At 34.6% G+C, this 18,244-nt stretch overlaps 1 protein-coding gene across 1 annotated transcript; it reads right to left on the bottom strand.

Annotated features, from left to right (window-relative positions):
• Nucleotides 1–621: 621 nt before the first annotated feature.
• KLRF2 (killer cell lectin like receptor F2) lies at nt 622–15,115 on the bottom strand. Its single transcript, XM_024257451.1, has 6 exons — nt 14,939–15,115; nt 11,537–11,635; nt 7,792–7,839; nt 3,436–3,584; nt 3,069–3,181; nt 622–766 (listed from the first exon to the last, which is right to left on the bottom strand). Exons 1-6 carry the CDS (start codon nt 15,006–15,008, stop codon nt 622–624), a joined length of 624 nt encoding a protein of 207 aa, XP_024113219.1. The 5' UTR covers nt 15,009–15,115.
• Nucleotides 15,116–18,244: the final 3,129 nt, after the last annotated feature.

Below are 18,244 nucleotides of genomic sequence, written 5' to 3'. Positions count from 1 at the left end.
TTTGAATATTTGGCCACATGACTTTATTTTTTTTTATTTGAATACATTTAAAGGGTACAAGCATAATTTTGTTACATGAATATATCACAGAGTGGAGAAATCTGAGCTTTTAGTTTATCCATCACCTAAATATTGTACATTATACCCAGTAGGTAATTTCTCATTACCCACTCCCCACCAAACACTTCAGGCTATAATGCACAGATGAAAAATTCAGAATTCCATGGTTCAAATATTATATTTGTACATATACTGCTTCTTTCCTTCCAATCTACCACATAGCACATATAGCTAAATAACATTCCTTTAAAGTTGTTTTATTCTAAGCTATTTTAAATGCAAAAAAATCAAACTATTAAATAACTATTAAAATAATTACTAATTTTTTATTTAGCTTTTATTGTCAATGCCATGGAAAAGACAAACCAGAAATCCAAGTATAGAGTAAAAGTTCTGTTCAGAAGTTGTCTTTATAGTCAATTCAGGATAAAATACTTTTCTCCTATTTAGATGATGTCTGTTAGAAGAAACTTTCTGTCAGAAACTTTACCTAAGAATCTTAAGTCTTTAAAATCTGGCTCTGCTTTAACATGCAAAGTATTTCTACATTTTGTTGTACATTTACACACCACTGGTTCTATTGTGCGTCAAGATCGCATCTCTCTGGCAAATGCCCTTATATGTGGAGCTACAGTCTTCAGAATACACCCGCTTTCCTGTGATAACGGCACAGCTCCTGTCATCAGTTGGTCCAATCACTGAAAACCTAAGAGACAAAGGACATATTTTTGAGCATTTATCTTAAAATGATAGTAGTATCTTTTAAAGTTTTCTCCAGCCAAACTTTTATAGGTAATTTTTCAGCAGCTAAAGTTTTGCAGAGGTTTTAGAATGGAATTTTCATTGCTAATGCAGCCTCTTCTCCTCTTTCCTATCTTAGTAACAACACAATGCAAGCTCAGTCTAGACTAGAAGACATCCCAGTTTCTTCCTTACCTCTCAAACGTCTCATTATATATACCTGCAAGACCTGAGGATTCTATTTCCAGATTATCTCTTCTATCCATTCACTTCTCCCAGCTTCTCAATTTAGACTCAAGCTACCATTATTTCTCCCTTATCTGTAGCCATAGCCTCCGAACTGACCTCCATAATTTCAATTTTGTTTCCTATCTATTAATTTTCCACATAGCAGCATAAATAATATTTTATAAGGTAAGTAGATGCCAAAATGAAAGTTTTCAATAGAAACTACATAGTGATAGGTATGCTATAACAATGTGAGTTGGGAGGCAGTCGCCCAAGATTTTGTTTAAGTCAAAGTAAAAACTATTAGATGACTCTTAAATTCCTCATGTAACTTCCACAGTATAAGGTTAGGATGATGCACAACGTATAAATGGAATGCCTTTGAAGAGAGCTATTTCGTAAACTATTCTTTCTAGTTACTAATGAGTATTTAAGAAAATACAGACTGAACACTGTTATAACCACCTGCATGTGTGTTGTTTTCCTTAAATGATAAGATAAAAGCTTTTAAAAGTGATATTTTACCTTTATAGTAATGCTGATTTCCAAAAAAGTAAAAAATAATGTTAATTATAATAAAAATTAGTAATAAGTCTTACTTTTTTTCAAATATTGCATTAAAAGCAGGTCCAGGAAATGGATACTACTTCATCCTTTAGTTTTATGCTCATGAAGGATGATAATAAATGTAGAATAGATGTATCCAGGAGCAGATAAATATCTAAACTGAAATGAACTATGACTCCATGGCCTTTGCTCCAAACTTACCACATCTCAAGTGTTTTGGTAGTATGACTAGTAACTGAAAGCACAGAAGAAAATGTCTAAACGTGACACTTCAGAATTTTAAAGCACTCTTACATGCAACACCTCATGTTGTTCACATAAGAACAATGTGAAGAAAGTATCATGGATCTTTTTATACAGATAAAGAAGCAGGTATCAGGCTGGGAGTGGTGGCTCACACCTGTAATCTCAGCAGTTTGGGAGGCTGAGGTGGGGATAGTTTGAGCTCAGGAGTTGGAGACGAGCTTGGGCAACATGGCAAAACCCCGTCTCTACAAAGCATACAAAAAATTAGCCAGGTGTGATGGCACCACACCTGTAGTCCCAGCTACTCTGAGGCTGAAGTGGGAGAGCTGCTTGAGCCCAGAAGGTCAAATCTGCAGTAAGCCACGATCATGCCACTGCACTCCACCCTGAGCCACAGAGCAAGTCTCTGCTGAAAAAGAAAGAAAGAAAGAAAGAAAGAAACAAAGAAGGAAGGAAGGAAGGAAGGGAGAGAGAGAGAGAAAGAAAGAAAAAGAAAGAAAGAGAGAGAGAGAAAAAAAGAGAAAGAAAGAAGAGAAAGAAAGAAAGAGAGAGAGAAAAAGAGAAAGAAAGAAGAGAAAGAAAGAAAGAAGGAAAGAGAAAGAAAGAAGGAAAAAGAACGAGAAAGAAAGAAAAAGAAAGAGAGAGAAAAAAAGAAAAGAAAAGAGAGAAAGAAAGAAGAGAATGAAAGAAGGAAAAAGAAAGAAAGAGAAAGAAAGAATGAGAGAAGAAAAGAAAAAGAAATGGATATCAACAAGTTTAGTTGAATTTCTGAAGGGCAAAATTTTTAAATTCATGTTTTCTGATTTCAACTCCAGACCTCTCTACATATTCCAGCTTTTATTTATAGGTGAATTTTGTCTTTGCTTTCACCACAGGAAAAGTATTTGCATAAAATTATTTCAAATGGGATTTAAATCAGCTTAGAAATTTAAAAATTATTATGAATTTTGGACAATTAAAATGCCAAGTGACAAAATGAATACTTTTCATCCCATTTTTCAAAATTAGTGAACGTTAAAGAAGAGAGGAAGCAAAGAAAAAAAAAGGGGGGGGGGGAGGAAGGAAAGAAAGAAAAGAGATAGCTAAAAAGGAAAACGGAGAAAAAAATTTAAAGATAAGGGAAAACAGAGAAAAAAGGAAAAAAAGAATGGAAAGTGAGGAAGTTTAATATAAAAATAATTCTATAAATAAACATTAGCACCCCTCCCTTACAAATAACTACTCACAATTCTGGAACTAAAAAGTGTTCATCTATCCACATCCATAGGTTTCCTTGGAATGTAACATATAGTCCAATCCAACCAAAATGTCCAGGTTTTAAACTGTTCTGTATGAACTCCTGCAGAGGAAATAGTGTATTTATTCATTCGTTTAAAAAAATTTTGATGCCTTCTATAGTGTAAGTCTCTGTGCCGGCATTAATAAAATATATTTTTTCATATACATTAGCATTTTTTCATGAACAATAGTAACTACATTGTGGCTAACACATGTTTAGATGCAACGACAATAAACCTCCTATGCTTCTTAGGCAGTGAACTTGCACCTAGCCATTTTTCCTTGTGCAGTTAGATCCTGTTTTTGATTTCTCACCAGCTCATCCAAATTTTGAATCACCAGTAAATGTGCCTGTAGCTGTGTACAATCATGTTGACTCTCTTTCCACGTTTTAAAAGAAGTTGAAAACCAGTAACATTTCCCTTTGTTCAACAGCCAGTCATTTGGGCACAAATAATTGTGTCCTAAAGGAAAATAGAGGGGAAAATTAATTAAACTTTACAGCCAACAGGGAAGATATAAATATTATCAAATGTGACTACTTGGAAAATAGATTTTTCCAACTCATTTTTTTTTTTGGTCAATAAAAAGCAGTTCAGGCTGGGCACGGTGGCTCACGCCTGTAATCCCAGCACTTTGGGAGGCTGAGGTGGGTGGATCACCTGAGGTCGGGAGTTCAAGACCAGCCTAACCAACATGGAGAAACCGTCTCTACTAAAAATACAAAATTAGGCAGGCATGGTGGCCCATGCCTGTAATCCCAGCTACTTGGGAGGCTGAGGCAGGACAATCGCTTGAACCTGGGAGGTGGAGGTTGCAGTGAGCCGCGATCGAGCCATTACACTCCAGCCTGGGCAACAAGAGCGAAACTCTGTAAAAAAAAAACAGTTCTGTAAAATGAGAATAATTTACTAACCTGTGTATTTCCAGGAGTCGGGCAGGGTTTTGGATGATGGAGTAGGGGAGAACAAAGCCTGTGAATTCTGATCCCCATAATCAGAGGAAGCAAATTACAATATTTTTGACAGTTAATTACCAACTGAAAAAGTAAAAGCTTATTATTTAATTTCCTCCACTATCTGGTTCTAATTCCTTTGACATTTCAAGATTGTCTTTACAATCTGCACTTCATGTCTGTGAGATTACTTACTATTACTGATGCATTGGGTACTTATTCTCCTGTGCTTTTTGTTCATACTGTTCCCTTAGTCTTGAATAGCCTCTTCTTCCTTCTTTACCCACTAACTTTTTCTTTAATGTAGAAGTATATTTCCACCTCAAAAAGGAAGCCTTGAACCAGTCAATTTCTGCTATTTGTAAGACTCAACACATAGATATCATAATTGATACCTTTGCTAAAGCAAAGGACAAATGGTTTACGTCCTATTCACTTGTAAACATCTCCATATCTTCCACCTAATTGGAAGGTTTGTGAGGTGGGACTGTCATATTCATCTTTGACTCTCTTATCATTTAGTATTTTGTATGTAATAAATGCCTATTGTTGAATGTTGAATGGTTGGATTAAATATTTCTAAGTTAAAACACGTCATATTTTCATTGTTAATATTTTAGTCTGTCAACTATGACCCTAAAATTTTATTTAAAAATTACTTTTAGAAATTAAACTATATGTCCAGCTAAGACTAAAAAAGTAATCTAAGCAGGTATAATTTGAAGAAGGTTATTATGACCTAAATTTAGATTTATGAAACTTCATATATATTCTTAACTCATTAATACATGCTGTATCAGGGCAAGTATGGCCAATGCTGAAAAATTATAATTTAAAAAAAATTGAAAAGATTCAGGATAACTAAATTGTAATTTCAGTTGTACAAATACATAGTTGTTTGCTAAAAGGTATAAAATGACCTCTAATATACCTCCCAAGTTATGATTTGAGAGGGGATATTTATTAACTATTATTAGTGAGAATGTGCCACTTGGATGAAATAATTTTATTATGTAGATATTGACAGATTGGTGAATGAAGTACCACTGGAGTGCTGCAAAACACAATGAAAATACTCCAAATGATGAGTGTAGCATTGTAAAACACCAAAAGATGCAAGATATGGACACTAACTGTCCAAAAGAGTTACTGTAGGTAACTCAGATTTAAGTCCCATCTTCTAAAAGAAGAAGAAATACAGGATGAAAATTGAGAAAAACATTTATTGAGCAACTCTTTATATCAATTGTTCTCTTAGATGCTTTACATAATAATAATAACATACACATATGGCCATTGTTGTGGGCCAGGCAGGTTTCTAAGCACCTTATATATACTTAGTTTCTAAAATAACTTTGTAGAGTTAAATGACACCAGGAAGATATGAAAAGGAAAATTCAGAATATGAGAAGTTGTGCCCAACCATGGCCTACCTTTTGACAAATAAATGGCAAAAAAAAAAACTAAAAGGAGGGGACAAATGTCTATAAATTAAGACTCAAGAGGCATATTAACCAAATGCAATTAAAGTCTTTGATTATAATTCTAAGAAATCAAATGAAAAGAAAAAAAGACATTTTAATGCTGACTATTAGAGGATATTAAGAAGTTATTGCTAGTTTTGTTAGGAATTGTGGTAGACAGAATTCTAAAATGACCCCATAGGTCCAGCCTCTGGTGCACATGACCTGTGTAATTTCTTCATAACTATGGGTAAGACCTGTGAATATGATGAAATATCACTCACATGATTAGGTTATATTAGATAGCAAGATGACGGGATTTTGAAAACAAAAGAAGGGTCCCCATCTGTTGATTTTGAGTTAATCTAAAGAAAGATTATCCCAAGTAGGTCTGGCTTAATCAGATGTAAGTCCATGAAAGACGGCTGAGGCCTTTCCTGAAGAGAGAGATAACTCCTGTTGCCTTTAAAGAATTCAGCTTCCATGTTTCGAGAGGGTGTACAAGAGTGACACGTGGCAAAGAAATGCAGAGGCCTCCAGAAGCTTAGCGGAGTCATAGCTGAAAGCCAGAAAGAAAGCAGTAACCTGTACCCTACAACCACAAATAATTGTGCCAACACCATAAGAGACAGCTTGGAAGAGGAACCTCAGCTCTAGAAAGACGGGTGGTCTGGCCAACATCTACACTGCATTGCCTGTGAGACCCTGAGCAGAGGACTTAATTAAACTGTGCCCTGACTCCCAACTCGTGGGAACTGTGAGGTAACAAGTGTATGTTGTTAAACTGCTGAGTGTGTGGTAATTTTTTATATATCAATCAAAAACAAATGCAGGAGTTATAGTGAGATTGTGATTGTGTTAAGCAAAAGGAGCCTTTAGCTATAAGATTCACATATTGAAGTATTTAAATATTCAGTGGTATAATATCTAGTCGCTACTTTCATATAATCTAGTTTGAGGGAATGATGATGGTGGAGATATAGATGGAAAATATTGATTATGTATTGATAATTATTGGTGCTGTTTTAAAGGTACAAGAAGATTTATTATACAATTCTCTCTACTTTCATGTATATTTATATAATAAAAATTTAAGTATATAACAAAAAATAAAATCCTATTGAGTAGGTGTCATTATTACCCCCAATTTACAGATGAAGAAATTGAGGTACATAGGGATTATTTAACTTTATATATTGATACAGCATATAAATATCAGGACTGAAACTGTAACTCTGTTAGCTCAGTTCTATAGCCTATGTTCTTATCCACTGCACTATACTGCCTCCACACTGTATTACTGTATTAGTCAGAGTTCTCCCTAGCCACAACCAATGGCATTTACATATATGTATATATGTGTGTATATATATATACATACACACACACATATATATATACACATATAGAGAGAGATTTAAGGTATTGTCTCATATAATTGTGGGGGCAGGCAAATCCAAAATGCACAGAATAGGCCAACAGGATGAAAACCCAGGAAAAATTAATATTATATCTTCAGTCTGAAGGAAGTCTGGAGGTCAAAATCCCTCTTCCTATGGGGACCTCAGTAGTTTTTCTAAGACTTTCAATTGATTGGATAAGATCCACCCACATTATGGAGGATAATCCATTTCACTCAAAATCTACAAATGCAAAATCCAATTTCATCTAAAAAATATCTTCCCAGTGACATCTGGACTGGTATTTGACAAACTGCCTGGGTATTGCGGCCTAGCCAAGTTGACACAGAAAATTAATCATCACAGTTTGTTTAATCTACATGAAATATTCTATGATACAGTTATTATTATAATATCCTCATTTGAAAGTTTAAAAAACTATGTTTAATTGCCTAAATTCATGTGAACAGTTGGCTGAAATCTCTTGATGCAAACATAGGTCTATCTCAAGCCCACACTCTTCGCACTACAGCCTACAGCCATTACATTTCACACCTATCAGTGGATGCTCGATAAATATTTGGCAAGTTAGATATGGCAGGAAATCCACTATCCTGTTGTTGACTCACTAAAACCCTATTTTTTTTCCTCCTAGAAATCACCACAATCGTCCTGCCTTTCAACCATTTGATACACAGCAGTGGCACTGAGGAAGAGGATGTCCTTTTCAGTCCCATACCTTTCTCCACCAGTGCTGTTGGCTTACTGTGTAACATGGGTGAACGCAGGAAGAGGGAAGTCAAAACTAAATTTACCCCTAAGAGTAGCACATAGCAAACAAAAAGAGTATTACCTGATAGATTGCTGATGTTTACATTCTGGGAGAAATCCATTTTTTTATCTGTACTCAGTGCAAATAAAAGATACGAGAAACATTTAAAAATTAGTAGCAATCTAGGTACATGAGAATAAAGTACCAGCAGAAAATGAAGGCATACTAATAAAAATTGTGAGTTTCTCTTCTCCTATGCATCCACTCCTCTTCTTCCCCAGATTTAACTATGTTTCACCATATCTGTTTTTACTCCTTTAAGTGCAAATCACAATTCTATTTTTTAATTTTTATTATTTTTATTTATTTTTTTGAGATGGAGTCTCGCTCTGTTGCCCAGGCTGGAGTGCAGTGGCGTGATCTCCGCTCACTGCAAGCTCTGCCTCCCAGGTTCACACCATTCTCCTGCCTCAGCCTCCCAAGTAGCTGGGACTACAGGCACGCACCACCACACCCAGCTAATTTTTTGTATTTTTAGTAGAGATGGGGTTTCACGATATTAGCCAGGATGGTCTCCATCTCCTGACCTCGTGATCTGTCCGCCTTGGCTTCCCAAAGTGCTGGGATTACAGGTGTGAGCCACCGTGCCCAGCCTGCAATTCTAAATATTATGTGAGATCTTAGACTTCATATATGATGTTACATTTTTGAATATTATCTTATTTTTTTCACTGGAATTTTTAATTGACATTCTTTCTTCTTTTCTTTTTTTTTTTTCATTTTTATTACTATTCTTAACTTTTTTTTTTTTTTTTGACACAGGGTCTGGTTTTGTCACCTAAGCTGAAGTGTAGTGGGCCATCACGGCTCACTGCAACATCTGGCTCCTGAGCTCAAGCCATCCTCTTGCCTCAGCTTCCCAAGTAGCAGGGAGTACAGGTGCACACTTCCACACCCAGCTAATTTTTTAATATATTTTTTTTATTAGGGACGGGGTTTCGCTATGTTGCCCAAACTGGTCTGGAACTCCTGGGCTCAAGCGCTCCACCTGCCTCGGCCTCCCAAAGTGCTGGGATTACAGGCATGAGCTCCAACGCCTAGTCTTGATCTTATTTTCCCTTGTTGCAGACCAAACAAAAAAATAATCTTTTGACCATATCATCAAGTTCCTTCAGCTTCCTAGTTGCATTATTTATAGTTCCTTTTCATATAGACAGAATTTAGTTGCTAGCTAGGAAAACAGAACAGTTGTTAATTTGAAAAGTCTTTTAGTTATATTCTTGGGCTAGCTTCATTCTATCCAAAGTTAGCCACCCACCTCCCACATTCTTTTTTGCTGTTATTCCAAAAGAATGAATGGAAAAAATATTTACTTTATTACTCTTGTTTTAAATCTAAGTTAAAATCAAGATTGCTCGTAACTTTGAAGGCATTACTCCAGTAGAATCTTTTCAGGTGCGTTTAAAAATCTGATGCTAATTTGCTTTCGGGGAAACCTAATTATTTATGTAAACCATTTAGGATTATATTTTTACTCATGGTGTTCTGAAATTATCTAACTATCTGTATCTATCTATCTAATCTATCATCTCTTTCTATGTATTATCTGTTTTTGTATTCTGTTCCAAACTTAGTGGGTTCTTGTAAGCTGAAAACTCATGTTTTTTGGTTTTGCTTTTGCTCTTGAAAAATGGTTTATATTACTTTTTTCATTATTTTATATCTACTTTTTTTCACCTATTTTCTTCTTCTGGAAGCTTGTTAAAAGAGCTATTGACCTTCCTGGATAAACAGGCATTTTTTGATTTTCTGTCTCAGATATCCTCTTATATTTATTTATGTTTTTTTTCTGACATTTTGCTCTATGCTCTGGGATATTTGGTTAGCTACCATGACTTTTCAGAAGAAAGGGCACAAGAAATAGCCAAGCTATGTAGCAGACCTATATACTACTCCCCTCTCTCACTCCAAAACCAAAACAAGAGGGTATGCATCTTATTGCACCGACCACCAGTCCATAAATCAGGAGCTCTACCTAGCTCTATCTATATATCTCACTGTTTTAGAGAGTTCCTTTCTTTTCTTTTTTTTGTTTGCATGATATAGGGGCAAAATCCACTGTGTAAATAGACCGACAGATTGACAAGACACCAATCAAAAAGAGCATGGCTTAGAAAGTCTTTCACTTAATTAGTTTGCTTCACTTTTTTGGCTTTCAAAAGTTATTTTATTTTTAAATTTAATTGGTAATAACCATTGTATGTATTAAAGAATTACCTTGTTTTAGACCTCCATTTACCCTCTGACTCTCCTCTCTGAAATGGAACCCTACCTTAGCTTAGCCATGATGAACAGCTTTCATCTACACTGCAGCTGTCTTTTATGCTTTATTTGAACTAAGGTTCTCTCCATTGATTTATCCAACAGCATTATATTATCCACTTTTCATTTTCTTTAAAATTTTCTCCCCTTTCCATTCTATATGCTTTGATTAATTTACTCCATTTTGTTATCTTTTCTTGTTCTATGGATAGATTACTGGGAGAGAGGAGATATAAATATTTATGGTCAATACTCCATTTTGACTGGAAGCCATGAAGAATATTTTAAACTGGTCAAAATCCAAGGACAAATTTTATAGAAACACACATATTGTAATTGTTACTAATTTATTAGAATAAAAAATATGGCTAGAAAAAAATATTTTCCTACTAGTAATTCATCAACATGCAAATTTTATTGATTTCTTCTCAATAGCGTTTTTCTTTAAAAGAATAATTATTGTATCATGTATGTCATTTTACCATTTATATTTTATTGAAGAGAAAACTGATTTACAAGAGAGCAGAGTGGCCTGTAAAGATCATACTCAGTGTCTAACAAGAAATTATCTCCTGAATTTTAGGAACATTTTTAAAGCCATAGTAATTACTACAGTGGATTCAACTTAGAATTACTGGTTAACAGAAAGCAATACCTACTTAGATAGATTCATAATAACTAAAAATAGTCGTTTAACATTGAATGTTAAATAAGTGGACATTTTCAGGTAATTAGTAATTGATTTCAATATAGCATTGAACACATTTGAGGTATATGGTTGATATTTAGAGAAAAAATACATTAAGTAGAATATATATTTGGTCTGAGAAAAGTCTGATATTTTCCCTTGTTGTATTGGGAAAAACACAAAATTGCCCAATTGCCCAATACAAATATGGATCCTTTATTAAGAAGTAAAGGATCTTCTACACTACAGAAGTTGCTTTAGGACTCACCTATTTTTAGAAATCTCATCTCAAAAGACCCCAAAATCTATTTCCTGTCATGTTATATGTAAAACACTACTCATTTTAGCTCACAGCCTTAAAAGCAAGACAGAAAATCAAACAAACTATGAATTTCTTTGGTTGTTCAAATAGAATAGCTACAGTATACACATATAAGTACCACTTCAGGAAGAAAAAAGTCTGGAAGTCTACCTAAAATGGTTTTCAGATGGGTCTTAAAATATATATATATATACTTAAATAATGATCTCACAAAGTGATACCAATGAGCACATACTCTTTTAGTAAAAATACATTACTTTTTTAATTATAAGATAAAAAAGTCAACCTCTATTGGGGGTTCTTTATAAGAAAAGGTGAAGAATAAATACCAAGCTTGCATTTGAGCATTTAATTTTTTAAATTTAATATAATTTTATAATATGACATATACCAGTTTTGGGCTACAATGTAGAGCTTATCTTGGCATTAAGAGGAATGAAGGATCAACATTTATCTTCTGAAAATGTTCAAATAAATAAAAATTTACTACTCACGCCAGAACTTCAGGCCAATCACTGTCATAATGAAAATAAGGATCCCAATGCATCCAAATATGAGCAGAAGACAATAATATTGTGGATATAGGGAGAAATCTGAAATGTTGAATTTTACTTCATGAATTTTAGAATTCTTGTGATTATTCACTTTATAAATATTTTTCTGTTTCATTTTTATTACAGAGACAACTCATGTTCATTTTAGATATGTCATTAGAATTTATGATTAAATGAAAATTTAAAAATAAAAAGTCTAGAATCCCAAACTAAGGAGATACTACTATTATTAAATGTTTTGGATTGTACTGACATAGACTTCTTAATTATTTGGCGGTGTTTTTGAGGACCTAAAAATGATGTCTTTAATTCCATATATATTATACATACAAATACATATGATATATATTATATAAATTATATATGATATAAATATTTTTTATAACATATATAAAATATAAATATATACAATGTAAACATATATATTATTCTATACATGTAAATTATATAGAAAGAATAATATATAAAATGTATATATCTATGTCAGGCACGATTATGTGTTTTATTCAATTTAGTGACTCACTGTTAAGAAATAAAAGAGGGAAAGAAATATTTATTAAAATTCTATTATATACCAGTCACTGTACTGGAAATACCCACATTTTATTTCACCTTACACCTGTAATATATTATATTTTTCTGGGTTTGACTCTTTAGACAGGAATCAGTTTCAGCCTCGGTAGTATTAGATCTCCAACTAATGATGCTTATATGACATCTCTGCTATAGTATTTCATCGCATTAGAGTTGGCAAGAATAGTTTCCTTATAAAGGAATAAACAAGTACTCTCTAGAGAGGTTAAACAGGGACATGTATATTATAATCCTCTTTCAATTTTATCTACTTTTTTCCACATATTAGCACTTTTGAATAAATTGGATGTATACACTTTTTTCACAAAATTATGACAGGTTCCTTTTATATGCAGACATCATATAATTAATATCTCAAATCTAGAATCATTCTAGCCAATTTGCCAGGCTAGTGGCCAAAGAGAAAGCAAAGTAATTTGAGATACTCTGATAACTATTCCCTAGTTTTTATTATTTTATTTATAAACAAGCATTTAATTTCATCACCTTGGTTGTACATTTCACAAATAATTTGTCTTCTAAGTCATAATAAAAGTGCTGTTTCTCCAATCTAATTTCTGTGTGGATGCCTTACTTCAATAGGTTTTATGGATTTACTGCATCTGATTAGATCTATAGTATATATTTAGAGAATTTACTATATGTGGTGTACCTTTTGAAATTTACTACTCAATTGTCTGTATTACTGAGTAAGTCCAAAATAATTTTCTTTCTTTTTCTTCCCTGTAGATATTTCTGCTGTTCAAGCAAATATGGAAAGACTTCTACTTAATTGAAAATCGTCAAAATACATTTCTGCAATTTTATGAGAAAATACCAATCAAGGGTATATGGATATGTAGTTAACTGGTAATAAAGAACAAGTGCTCTTTCCATACATGCCAGGGAGGGAGACTTTAAACTTCTTGCCAAATAAGATTTATAAAAAACCTAACAATAGATCGAAAATTAATATTTCCACGTAAGCCATGATTTACATACTATATCAAGCCGGGTGAACAGAGAACTGATTACCTGAAGTGGAGTACGCTGGCCTATCCTAGCAATGCTTGGCTAGATGCCATTGGCTTACACGGGGCTATATGAAGAAATTGCCCTACAAAATCTGCTAGAGCTACTATTGCAAGAACGCTAACTGTATTATTTTATGTGCTTTGTGAGAACTCAGGAAAATATTTTTTCTGATTTAGGACCAAGATTAATTATATCTATCTCAAGCAATAGGTGTAACTTTATCTTATATACAATGTGAATTGAACAACTGGTAAGACTTCCCTTAGGTCTATAATAACAAGGAAGCTTGGAAGCAAATGTATTGCAAGCACAAACATGCCTACAGTAATTTTTCTGGCCCAATTTATTTTCCCAGCCCTATCCTTCTTTTGTTCATAATTTAAATGGATATTATCTTATATTTTATGTATCAATACTCAGATTTTAAGTCTCTGTACACATTTGTATATTAAAAAGTAGTTTATAGATTAAAAAATAGTAAATTTAGTTTAACATCCACATAAAAGCATCATTAGGTAGATTTTTCTTATTATAAATCAAAGTATTGAGATTTAAGAAGGCTAAAAGCTTCTGCCCAGAGCAATACATTTAGTCTGTGGGCTTTAGGGTCTGAATAATTTTTTTTTTTTTTTTAATATATGGAGTCTCGCTCTGTCACTCAGGCTGGAGTGCAGTGGCATGATCTCAGCTGACTGCAACCTCCGTCTCCTGGGTTCAAGCAATTCTCCTGCCTCAGCCTCCCAAGTAGTTGGGATTACAGGCACACGCCACCATACCGAGCTAATTTTTTTTTGTATTTTTAGTAGAGATGGGGTTTCACAATGTTGGCCAGGCTGGTCTTGAATTCCTGACCCCAGGTGACCTGCCCACCTCTGCATCCCAAAGTGCTGGGATTACAGGCATGAGCCACCGTGCCTGGCCTGCCTCAGGCAATTTAATACCAATGGTACTAGTCTTTGCTGCGTGGAAGTAAGTTACTATTGAAAAAGTAAACATTTGTTTCATGATATTCAAACATAAAAAAGATCCTGAGTCTTCAGATAATAAGAAAAGTGTCATTTTGTGGGGGGTGCAGGGGAAGTTTGCATTTGCCAGATATAAATTAGATAGTACACGAGAACGTTCAATACATATGGCAGAACTGCCACTGTGACTGGTAATCCTGAATTTCTGGCCTATGTCATCTTAACTTAGGTCTTGGCTATTTCAACAAATTCCTGAAAAAACAAACAAAGCCAACCACAGAGCAGCCCTAAGGAGCAAAGATTAATTTTTTTTGTTTTTTGTTTTTCTCTCTTCTCGCATTCCCAGTGGATTGTTCTACCAATCTTATGGGGATTTTATGAAGATTAAAAATATTATATATGTATAAGCATAAATATGTATATAAGCATATATATATGCTTTAAGTTTATATAAACTTTAAGTTTTGTAGGAGGAAGTTTCTGTAAAAACACAATTTTTCAGCCTTTTCTTCTAAAGTTATGTTCTTATGCTACAACACACAGGATTACACATCGTCATATTGGCATTTCTCTTACCTCGTGGCTCTGAAAATGCAGACTTTTTATTGTTGATGCTTTCATGAACCTAAATAATCTAACAGACAATTTATGACCATTTTTATATTCCTTATTATGATCAATTTTAAGATGTTAAAAATATTCTAAGATAATTCTCTTCCTAGAAGAATAATGAAATTTTAAATGCGGTAATGGGGAGCAATATTCCTACCTTTAGATTTCTGCTTCGATTTACAACGATTCTTGAAACTCAGCATCATATACCCATCTTCATTCTCCATCTCTTCAAATGTTTAATGTCTTATTATCCAGAAAATAGTACAAAGAAAATGGAAACTAATCTCAACCTTGGATATGTCTCTTTGGCACAAGGTACCAAAAGAAAACTAAAAGGAAGTCCAAAAATAGTCAAAATTTACTGAGACACAGATGTCTAAAACCACACAGGATGTGTTGGTAAATGAAAATGGATATAAGCTTGTTAATATCTGGCTACAATTCTGTGAATTTCAAGGTAAAGGTAGCTAGTGTGTTCTACTGTTTTCAACAAATGGACTTGTGTGTTCCTGCCACTTGTGTGCGGTGTATTACAAACGTAATTCCTTCCTTCATGTCTTTATAATAAAGTAAGAGAAAAAAATAAAACAAATAATCTCTAAACAAACAAAACAAATGTCTAGGTAAATAAAAATTCAAATTAAAAAAGTTAAAATAGCCATATTGCTATTTGGGACATATTTGACTAGTAGGGTCCAAATGACAATGGTTAGATGGGACAAAATAGGAAAATAAAAGATCAGCAAGTCTCGAGTTACTGAAAATAGGAATCGCTTGGAAAGAATTTAACTTTTTAAACTTTTTTGTTTGTTTGTTTGTTTGTTTTTTCAGAAAATGCCAGACAGATTTTCCTTCAGTAGGTGTGGCAGTTTATTTTGTGTCAACTCGGCTGAGTCACAGAGAGTCCAGATACTTGATCAAACATCATTCTGCTTCTTTTATTTATTTATTTATTTATTATTGTTATACTTTAGGTTTTATGGTACATGTGCTCAATGTGCAGGTTAGTTACATATGTATACATGTGCCATGCTGGTGCGCTGCATCCACCAACTTGTCATCTAGCATTAGGTATATCTCCCAATGCTATCCCTCCCCCGTCCCTCCACCCCACAACAGTCCCCAAAGTGTGATGTTCCCCTTCCTGTGTCCATGTGTTCTCATTGTTCAATTACCACCTATGAGTGAGAATATGCGGTGTTTGGTTTTTTGTTCTTGCGATAGTTTACTGAGAATGATGATTTCCAATTTCATCCATGTCCCTACAAAGGACATGAACTCATCATTTTTTATGGCTGCATAGTATTCCATAGTGTATATGTGCCACATTTTCTTAATCCAGTCTATCATTGTTGGACATCAAGGACTTCATGTCTAAAATGCCAAAAGCAATGGCAACAAAAGCCAAAATTGACAAATGGGATCTAATTAAACTAAAGAGCTTCTGCACAGCAAAAGAAACTACCATCAGAGTGAACAGGCAACCTACAAAATGGGAGAAAATTTTCGCAACCTACTCATCTGACAAAGGGCTAATATCCAGAATCTACAATGAACTCCAACAAATTTACAAGAAAAAAACAAACAACCCCATCAAAAAGTGGGCAAAGGACATGAACAGACACTTCTCAAAAGAAGACATTTATGCAGCCAAAAAACACATGAAAAAATGCTCACCATCACTGGCCATCAGAGAAATGCAAATCAAAACCACAATGAGATACCATCTCACACCAGTTAGAATGGCAATCATTAAAAAGTCATGAAACAACAGGTGCTGGAGAGGATGTGGAGAAATAGGAACACTTTTACACTGTTGGTGGGACTGTAAACTAGTTCAACCCTTGTGGAAGTCAGTGTGGCGATTCCTCAGGGATCTAGAACTAGAAATTCCATTTGACCCAGCCATCCCATTATTGGGTATATACCCAAAGGACTATAAATTATGCTGCTATAAAGACACATGCACACATATGTTTATTGCGGCATTATTCACAATATCATTCTGCTTCTTTTTGTAGGGGTGTTTCTGGACGGGATTCATATTTAAATAGGTGACCTTCAAGTAGGGCAGATTTGCCTCCTCTGTAATGTGACTGGGCCTTATTGAGTCAGTTGGAGCCTTGAATAGAACAAAAAGACTTGTCTTCCCTGAGTGAGAGAGAATTCTCTAGCAATGGCCTTCAGACTTTATCTGCAGCATTAGCTCCTCCTGATTCTACAGACAGTGGACTTCGCACTTGAATGGAGCCTTCCTAGGCACCCAGTCTGTCCATGCCCACTTGCAGAATTTTGACTACCAGCCTCCATAATCACATTCCTTATTTTATATATATTTTACTTAACACACACACACACACACACACACGCTAATGGTTCTGTTTCTGCCACATGGCCACTCAATATCAATCCATTGATTTAACACCAGAGTATCTGGGGAAAGTGGCTGTTTCCCACAGCACATGTTGTGTTCACCTGATTATGGAGTCTCCTCCTCAACACTGGATGTCACTTGTGAGTATTTACATGGGAATGAATATTTACACACGCTGTGTCCATTCTGCATGATCTCTATATGTACCTCTTAGCTTCTCATTCATTTTTCTATTTTGTTCTTTTTGAGTTTCTGACAAGCCATCTCACCTATTAGTTTCTGATGAGACAATTTAGATTTATTTCTCTGAGTGCTTATCCTTCCTGTCAGGTGCACAACCAGACATATCATCCAAACTTCTGTTCCGTGGGAAGACTTACCTTCACTTCTGTCTTTCACAGTCTTCTCCTGAATGGGACTGTAGTGTGGCCGTATTTTACATATCCACTGATAAACCTATTTTTTTCAACGACTTCAGTGTAAGATCGTACAGAATCCTCTTTTCCATCCCCAACCCAGGCCATAGGTATGGTTGAGGTGGAGATAGCAAAGGAATGCGAACATGTGCCATCGGAGTCTGAGCCAACTGCTCATGCAGTTTACTGTGCTTCTTTGGAACTGTTCAGGCCTCACCTCCAAAATGCCACAATTATGTTTGTGATAAAATGCTTCTGTGCACTTCTAAATATAGGGTTCATTGGGTCAAAGTGGTCAACTTGGATCAAGTTAACGGTGGTGAACATATATCTTATAAAAATATGCAGTAGGTTTACTGCCTACTTTTCACCAGGAACAGTTGGCATGATAGCATCAATGTAATCAATCTATTGTGTGCAACCAGTTCTGAGGTATAACATGTTGGGAGCTATATCAAGATGATTTAGTTCCTTCTGGGCCATCTTATAACAGAGATCAGGAGAGCTGACATAAACCTGGGCAAGGCAGCAAAGAAATACTTGTTATTTCTGTTTGTAAATACAAGCCGGAAACCATCACAGGTTCTCAGCTTTTTCCCAGTGTATAGCCATTCAAGAAAATGGCTGAAGTTTCCTCCGGTATATGTGTTGGGGAATAAATATCATAATT

Source organism: Pongo abelii, chromosome 10 (assembly GCF_028885655.2).
Source record: "Pongo abelii isolate AG06213 chromosome 10, NHGRI_mPonAbe1-v2.0_pri, whole genome shotgun sequence".
NCBI classification, from domain to species: domain Eukaryota; kingdom Metazoa; phylum Chordata; class Mammalia; order Primates; family Hominidae; genus Pongo; species Pongo abelii.
This window is presented reverse-complemented; position numbering and strand designations above follow the sequence as displayed.